Source organism: Branchiostoma floridae, chromosome 11 (assembly GCF_000003815.2).
Source record: "Branchiostoma floridae strain S238N-H82 chromosome 11, Bfl_VNyyK, whole genome shotgun sequence".
NCBI classification, from domain to species: Eukaryota; Metazoa; Chordata; class Leptocardii; order Amphioxiformes; family Branchiostomatidae; genus Branchiostoma; species Branchiostoma floridae.
Genome location: NC_049989.1, coordinates 11,931,389 through 11,940,494, shown reverse-complemented (window position 1 = coordinate 11,940,494; position 9,106 = coordinate 11,931,389). Strand labels below are relative to the sequence as shown.

Below are 9,106 nucleotides of genomic sequence, written 5' to 3'. Positions count from 1 at the left end.
TGTTTTGGTGGTGGGGAGGGGGTGGGGTGATCAAGCATGGGGCATAACAAACCTTCAATAATTTCCATGAGCTTTGAAAAATTCAAGCTTTGCCAATATTCTCTCTGCATGCTTATACAGCTTGCCTTGAGATATAATTGTAAATATAGAAAGTTCACAGTGGAGTTATGTTTATTTAAGAAATGTGCAAGACTGCGCATTCACTGTTACATGTAACTCAAAACCACCACAAACATTCTATTTTCCTGCTACGGTAATCACAAAATAAAAACCCTGATCACTTATTAAAATAAATGAATACAGTTTTAAAGTACTAGTATCTTGGAGACATTGCCCCTGCATATCTTTTGAAACTGTTGGCTTCAGTTACCAGAAAAACTTCAGAACACACGAACTTGAAGAAGAGCTGATTTTCTATAAATTTGGAGACGAGTGGAGTTTGCATTCTACGATAGCTCAGGAATGTTGTCAGACTAGCTACTGACACACACTTGTTCTAGACTGACTAAATCTTGCTTCTATACTATAGTCCATCTCATAGAGGCCCACCTAGCCTCCATGGTAGGTTCCACCTTTTTTTTGCTCTTAATGCTAGGTTAAATAGATGAGATAGCTAATCTAGTCATCTAGTGTGTACTGTAGGCATTCTTCCATCTTTGCAGATGATGGTATGCTCTGTGTAATCTAGTGTGTAATCAAAGACAAAACATAACTTCAAGAGACATCTCTTTGCTTCTGGACCAAGCAGGCTGAAATAATCTAGTGTTCTGAATGTGAACAGCTCAATTAGGGATTGAAGACTTCAAATAAGCAGATATCAGAGTGTGAAATACAGGACTTCTGAAGTTCTGTTTATCATCTTGGAAATGTTATGTCCCGTCCCAGCGGTCGACTCCCAAAATAGCTTGGATCAGCAGAGTAGCTAGGGGTAGGTACAGTTGCACAGTACCACTGGTACAAAAAGGTATTTCTTGCCAGACAATCAGTGGCCCAGTTCAAGTTGGACCGAGAATAAAATAGTGGCAATGATAATAGCATTAAAGCTCACTCACAGTAGCAATATATTATGAAATATAAAACAATACAAACATGAGTTGGACTCTACATTTGTAACATGCCCTTAGTCATGCACATGTCTTGAAAAAATTGTAATACTAATAGTTTTGAAAGTTTTTCTAACAGGTTTTGTTCTTTTGATTCGGAAATACTAGATATCTTTGTATTTCACATGAACACTTTAAAATCTATTTGAAAGTTATCATCATCGATTGGATTTACATCATAGGGGTCCCAATTTCTTTTTCAGGAATTGAAATTCAGCAAAAATGGCACATTGTTTATCCTTTATAAGACAAGGGTTTCCTCTATATGTAGTGCTTTATAGGAAATAACTTGACTGGTTATGATAAATGACATGCCTGGGCAAAATAGATATCAGTAATGGCTGTTAGAAAATTTCATGCTGTTGCTTCTTATTAGACCCACTCTCTCTGTGGCTAGTGAGCAGGTTACAATAATTTACAAACCTTCAAAAGTTTCCTTGACTGGCTGGAGGCTGCTTTGAAAAAAAAAAAAGCTTTGCCAATGATATTATGTCCTTATACATGTAGCTTGCCTTGAGATATTATGAATGCAGAAAGTTCATGATGGTTTTATGTTTAGTTTTTGCAAGACCACTGTGAACATTTCCCATATATTTTTACAGTATTTGACTCCAGTATATATGGCGCTACTGCAAACTCAAAGCCACCACGAACATCCTGTTTTCCCTGCTTCCCTGAAATTAAATCCCTGCAAACTAAATCATAGTAAATACATGTACATTAAATTTTACAGCACAAATGCATACCATGCATACCATCTTCAGTCGAGGGAGGAGTGGACTCCTGTAGTGGACTGATCTTGTCACTTCAGGTCATCGGCTAGGCACGCTCATACATCAGATGGCTCAGTGTTTGTCTAGTTGGTTTTTGAATTGGTTCACCTTGATACTATTTACCACTTTCTCTGGCAGGGAGTTCCAGTTCTTTACTACTCTTGTGCTAAAAGCCTGGGCTCTCAACCTCGACTTAGCCAGGGGGATCTTCAACTTTAGACTGTGTCCTCTTGTTGTGTTTTCCACCCTCTCAAAAAAAGGTGTCTGCCTGAACTCTCTCTTTGCCTGTTAAAAACTTGTAGACCTGGATCATATCCCCCCGCTGTCATCTGTACTGTAAAGATGGAAGTCGAAGATACATGTATCTTGGAAATATAAATTATATCCTTTTGCGCCTGCACATCTGTTGAAAACTGTTACCTTTACGGTACGTTTACCAACATAAGTTCAACACACAACAAAAAATTTCCATGAATTTGGAGACATTAGCCATTGATAGTTAATGAATGATGTCAGGCTGGCTACAGACTGGCATGCTCTAGATCTTGCTTCTACTAGTGGGGGCCCAGCATACATTTGTATATATGACACTGATGACCTCAATTACATGTGGAAAGATCACTTTCAAGGGTGTGCCTGGGCAGGTGTATATAAGTACTGAAGTTTGCTCAATTTAATTGCCATTTGTTGTCATAGTATTTCAGAGCCAAGAATCGTGAACTATCAAAAAAAGTTATGTCAAAGTCTTTCAGGGATTCTTGTGTAATAGTTAAGTCAAAAATAAAGTCACCTTGATGTCACTGAACCAGCACAATTGCAATCAAGGTTTGTACTGCATGGATTCAAAATGTAACTGAATATTTACCCATTACTGTACTGCCTGGTTACAACAAATATACATATCTACCCTAGTCAAAGACTCACAGTCATAGCATACATGTACATGTAGCATATGCCAAGGATGTATTTTCTCCCTACATTCTATACTCTCATTGACAAAACAAAACAAAACCATAACAAAGAAGAACATCCATCTACATAGTTTCTAATTTCCTTCTTTTTGGACAACAAGAAATACTAGAATTTCAAAACTGCCTTGATACATGTACTGTAACTCAAGCCAGTGGCACATGTGGCTGGGGCAGCCCCAGGCAGCAGGGCAGACCTTAATAAGGTGTGACCACCCCCTGCTAACCCCCTGTCCAGCGAAGAAGTTGACATGTAACCCAGGCAGGGACATGCAGTCCTGCTAGCCTGCATGATAAATGATGATTAATTGTGGGAGGACTGGTGCGGCACCAATACAAAGGTCCACAGGGAAGTAAATTGGTGCCGCACAGGTACACAAAGTGCCAAGCTAATGCCCGGAACGTGCCGCACCAGTGTGGCACAGATATGGAGTTTGAGAAGGGTTTGGTTGAAGAGGTAAAACTAAAAGGTGGTGGAAAAAGAGGAATGGGCTAGCGCTCCTCCTTCTACTACCATGTTCAACACATTTGATAGCAACCCACTCAATAAAATGCCATGGGACTACCTTTACCCTTATCATTTACAAGTATATGTGCAAGTATGTGTTGGCCAGTATAATAGGTAATATGTAGGCTTGTCAATGCCACTACACCAGCTTTTAGACTGTTTTGAAATTTTGTTTTTTTTTAATTTCAAAGTTGTCCCATTTCAGCCATGCATTTCCATTGCATTACCTCTGCATTTAAGAAACAAACAAATACTGAAATAAAGTCCTCTTAGTGGTAATGAAAAATGTGTTGCAGATTTAGAATTGAGGACATGGTATATGTACTAGATATGGTGATTGCATATAGCTAGGCTGGTTGTGCACTAGTAGTGTTCATAAAAGAACGGACTTGTTGCAACTATGAACCTTGTACTAGTGCACGAAATATGAATATATGAAAAGTTTGTTTCATATCTATGAAAATAATTATTCCTATAAAATGTGATACAAAGTTTAAATTTTATTTCATTTAGTTGGATTTTATAGAGAAGAAATTTTACAATTATGAAATTCAGAATATACATGCTGGTACAGTGTGTTGAATTTTTATAGCAAGTGCTCACAATATTTGACAAAGCCAGAAAGAAAAATTGAATTTTTATATAGTGTATAGAAGCAAAGAATAATTTTTTGTGTTAAATGATTGGTCAACTCAGAATACATTTTCAACGATTTTGAAAGAGATTTCAACAATGAATTTTTGCTTATTACCCAGGAATGGTCAGTTGCTCTTTAATAATAACAATTTTGAACCCTTGTGGAAAAGCAAAAAGTGGTCCTCAATAACTTGAACTATTGCTATTGTGAACTGTATGCCTTCATCGTGCCTCAGAAATGTATTGTACAAGGTAACTTCTTACCATTGCAATCGCCTTATACATAATTACTAGGGCTGGGTATCGGTACTGCGTACCGGTACAAAACCGTTTTTTCTTATTGGACCGGTCCAGAAAAACCGGACCTGAAAAAAATTAGGTGGACCGGATGTGGACCGATTCGAAAATTAACAGATTATTTTATCAGGCATTCACACATTTTAGCGCTTGCAGATGGAAGAAAATAACAAGAGTGAAGTAGAGTAGAATTTATAGTAATTTCTACCAAGTTTTACAGCCAATCGTACAGGTGCAGTTAGCGTTGTATGGTTTTAAAACGGCAGTGTAAGTCTAATACTCTACCAAACAGATTTCTTTGTAGTAAAATGGACCATCGGTATGAGTCATACTGCATCAGGTCCAGGTTCAGGTCCGGACCTGGACCTAATCCTTTGGACCGGACCTGGACCTGAATTTTCTGTACCTGTACCCAGCCCTAATAATTACTTCTATGTGACTTCATGGGAACACTAGTTGGACAAAGTTGCAAATTTAGTGCATTTTGTTTTCATATTCATAAATGTTCCTGAGATATCAGATGAGCTGACATGCTGTACAAAACATGTTAAAATTTTGCCAGATGTATAATACATTTGGCAGTATAAGGCAGTGGAACACAACATTTCTTTCCTAGGCTTTATAACATGCAGCATGGTTGATAGTAGGTCTTTTGAAACAAGTAATCTAAAAGATGACCGTATTTATTGATTTGATGAGAAATGGACTCATCACATGGTCTCTGAATTTATCAGTTGAATTTCAAAATGAAAAGATGCAATAAAAAGAAACAGTCTTCCATTGTTTGTTGTATTGACTCCCACTGGCACATATTTAACAATATTATTAGAAAATTAATGCTGTCTGTTTCTATTAGTATCCAGTATTTTACTGTTACCTATTTTGAAAAATTAATATGTCGACTTCTATGATTTAATTTATCAGGTTCATTTTCTTTTATTTTGGATTGACAAAATGTATGCTGCTCCGCCACATGTTCATTGTTCAAAATAATTTTATGAAGGGAAAGAGAATTTATAAATTCCACATGTATTCATGTTAGATATGATTTATATCTTTCTGATTTATTGTTCTAGCCAAAGATCTACTGTATTGTGCTAACCAGAGGGAATATTTACATAACCCTTGTCTGATGCTTTCCTAGGTTTCAATAAAGGCTCAAAACATAAGTCCAAAAATGTTTTAATATGACCTCATGAATGCTTATATGAACAGGAATACAAAGTGGTACATCATAACAATAATTTCCTATGTGAGAAAATTGAATATCACTTACATGAAGAAGGAAATAAATACTTCAATGTTCTTTTTTCTTTGCCATTTAATATGTGACATGACCATTTCTGGTCTATCAATGAGTCTCTTCTTAACACTAGTCTTTCAACAACTGCATACAACACTCACTAATTACTATCTCAGCTTAGCTACCAGAGGTCCAGAGGATCAGGTCCAGGTCCTTGTCCTAATTGTCTGTGAAAACTTGTGAATGGGCGATACTTAAAACAATGGTCCATGTCACTACAATTTACAAAGGATTCTGTTGGATGGAGTATCGGACTTCTGCTGGTGTTTTGAAGTCCTATTTTCATGTAAACACTAACACCTCTGTTAACTTAGACCAAGTTTGACTGTACAAACTTGGTAAGAATGACCAGGAGAATTTTCTCCTCTGCTTTGTTCTTGTTATTTTCTTGGACCAATAAGCCCCAAAATACATGAACGCCTGCCAGTATAATCTGTTCAATTTCTAATCGGTCAAAAATCCGGTTCACTGTTGTTTTTTTCAGGTCTGTTTTTTCCGGACCCATCCAACAAGGAAAAAAATGGTTTTGTACAGGTACACCATACCCACCCCTACTGTACAGTCTTCCTAAATCCTCTCTGATAGCCAGATGGCTGCCTTGCACCCTCCTTTGATCACATTAGTCAAAGTCTGATACGCAGGCGCAGCTTCTGCGTCATGCTCGAGTCCCATATCATGGTGCTCCAGTTCCTCGTCCCGAAACTTCTTGATGACTTCTAAGAGTTCCTTGTGTTTTTCTGGGTCGTCCTCGATGAGAGCTCTGATCTGACTGTTGTAGTGTTCCACTATGCTGTCCTCCACAGCTACAGTACATGCCATGGCTCCTTCCTTACCCAATAGGGCAGTGCCAGCACCTGGAATATGTCACAAAGAGAAGGGAACTGCATTTAGGTGTTCCAATCACAAAATGGAAAATTAGTGGACATGGCAAAATATTCTACTAAAGTTCTCTGACCCAGACTGTTACATTGCAGCAATTTCTCACCATTTATGCAAATGATGCCCTGATTCGCATGATTTATGTCTAATGTGATATCTGCATTTTTGTACCACAGTACTACTACACCAGTACTACTACATTAGTATCGTACCTAGTACAAAGCCTGCTACATTCCATATAGGTAACAACACAGTGGGCCTGACTCTGTGCTGGGGTATCAGCTCCTCAAACTTGGCCATGTGCTCCTTTTCCTGGTCCCACATACGCTGGATTACTCTGCCAACCTGGTAGGAACAAGACACAGGTTTATTCATATATCATTACTAGTACAGGGCTCGAAATACCACCTGCATATATAGGTTAGTGCAGGTAAAATTGGAGCTGTGCAGGTATTTCTAATATCTACCAGCACCTAACCTGCACTGGTCTATGTACTGGGTTTTATACATAAATGGCCAATGATGTAGGTGCATGTGGATTGTTTTTACCATCTACAGTATAAAGTATAAAAGAAAAATAAAGCAATGGTTCCTGAACAAATTTGATATGATCCATAATTCCTAAATCCGTGGTGCAGGTAAAATTTGTATGGTGCAGGTAATTTTCTATCCCACCAGTGCAGGTATGCGCAAAAAGTATTTTGAGCCCTGCATTACATTCAGGAGGGAGATTCCAAGGTGATGGTTGTTACTGTTTTTGGTTGTATTTGGGTTTTTGCAAACATAACTTGAGATCATTTTGATGGATTTGTATGAATTTTGACATGCGGGTTGTTATTGAGATGATTCCAAATAAACATGGAAATTCTAGCCCCCAAGCTAAACCTTTAGGTACTGCAGCATCACAGACCGACATCCCTTCTGGATAGTAGTGTGCTGCACTCAAGAATTGAGATTGTTAAGTAATATTTGACCACATGAAACGCAGTTGTATGCAGGGCTGTATCAAGGACCCGTCCCTCCGTCCCAGGATGGAAATTTGTAATCAGCGGTGGCCAATTTTACCCCTCTGCCAGCTGAAGTCCTTCCCCAGCTTATGTTACTGTTTTATGCCACTGGAGGAATCTACTTGGAGATTAGGAAATTTGCTTGTGCAACATTGGGATAGAAAAAAAAATTATCATCCTCACTGTCCCAAAAATCTGGACTTTATGACATGTAACTGCTTAAAGTCGTTTTTCATTAGCTTAAGATGGTATGTTTGATAAGAAAAAAAAATGGTCCCCCCAAACAATGAGTCGAACGGAAAAAATTTAAAGCTGGGAAAAGTTCTGGTTGTGTGTAATAAAAACAATAATAACCGTTAAAGAACACCCCACCTCTGTGTTCCCCAGGACTGCCATCTGTCCACGGTAGATATAGTTTGCCCCAACCTCCCCTGCGTGATCCACGCGGATGAACCGATCCACCATCCGCTTGGACTCCGTACTCATGGCTCGCCGGAGAACTACGCTCCCAATACCCGCCATGACGTCCTGAATTTGCCCGTGTGTCTCAGGGCACTAGTACATGTATGTTCCAAGGCAAGGTAGCAGCAACAGGGTAGCCTGTGAGGAGAGTAAGAATATTTTTGAATTAGGAATTCTTTGCAGACAGCTTGTGTAACTGTAGATTATGTAACCTTATGATATGTAACTGTTGGTTATGTAACTATTAGCTTATGAAACTCAAGGCCAAAATGTCTTCACAGATCCAAATGCAAATGTGAAGGCCCTGACTTGTGATATTGTATACAGTTATGTCTCAAACATGTATTATTCATGTATATGCCCAGGAATATATGGGCTCCATCAGTTGGTTAGCATCTCCACCATGTTTTGTATATTGTCCAGATATACTATGGTTCCATCTGTCTGTCGATTGGTATAACAATGTCCAGACATGTTTTGTTTCTGTGTAAGAGCCTTGAAGTTTACGTTTGAACTGTACATGCAAAGTTGGATGCGTGAAAGGGCTTATTGCCTTCCATCGGTCCATGTAATTATGGTAAAGGATACTTACACAACAAAAACGTCGTCTGCTACAAACATGAACCGTACAGCATACTACACTACTACAGTTTTCAATAAATCTACAACACACCCAAACATATCCAATATGATGGCGCAATGACATGCAAATCAGTGACTATGAATATAATTTTCAAACACGAAAATACATGAACTAGGGGTGCCATAAAAACCTTGACCGGTGACCCAAATTCGTATGAACATGCCCCCCTCCCCACCCACTGTTACACAACATTTAATTTTAAAAAACAAACATCAGTTAGCAGTCAGAAGAATTTTGAGCACAATTCGTCAGTCCTATAGGCCCGCCTTTTTTCTTGAACAAGTTGGAACAAAAACTGAACTCACCAATGGAAGAAAAGCTCGATATTCAGCTGTTTTACTGTGACCAACTTTGGTTTGAAGGACGATATTTGGTTTGGAAGATAACACTTTTAAATGGGGATGAAATATGTAAGCATCTAACATGTTTGATTTGGACTCATTGTTTTGACGTTTTTTTTACCAAAATGTATCAAATTACAGAACTTATATATTTGTATGAATATGATTATACTTAAGTATGTAATG

General features: G+C 38.3%; 1 protein-coding gene across 3 annotated transcripts; it reads right to left on the bottom strand.

Moving 5' to 3' along the window:
- Window positions 1-5,451: 5,451 nt before the first annotated feature.
- LOC118425775 (5-demethoxyubiquinone hydroxylase, mitochondrial-like) lies at window positions 5,452-8,961 on the bottom strand. 3 transcript variants are annotated; one of them, XM_035834855.1, is made up of 4 exons: window positions 8,885-8,943; window positions 7,847-8,074; window positions 6,680-6,812; window positions 5,452-6,442 (listed from the first exon to the last, which is right to left on the bottom strand). In XM_035834855.1, the coding sequence occupies exons 2-4, from the start codon at window positions 7,994-7,996 to the stop codon at window positions 6,156-6,158; spliced, it is 570 nt and encodes a 189-aa protein (XP_035690748.1). In that variant the 5' UTR covers window positions 7,997-8,074; window positions 8,885-8,943; the 3' UTR covers window positions 5,452-6,155. The 3 variants fall into 3 exon arrangements, with proteins under 3 accessions (XP_035690748.1, XP_035690746.1, XP_035690747.1); XM_035834853.1 differs by having other exon boundaries at window positions 6,156-6,442; window positions 8,846-8,961; XM_035834854.1 differs by lacking the exon at window positions 8,885-8,943 and adding an exon at window positions 8,529-8,638 and having other exon boundaries at window positions 6,156-6,442.
- Window positions 8,962-9,106: the final 145 nt, after the last annotated feature.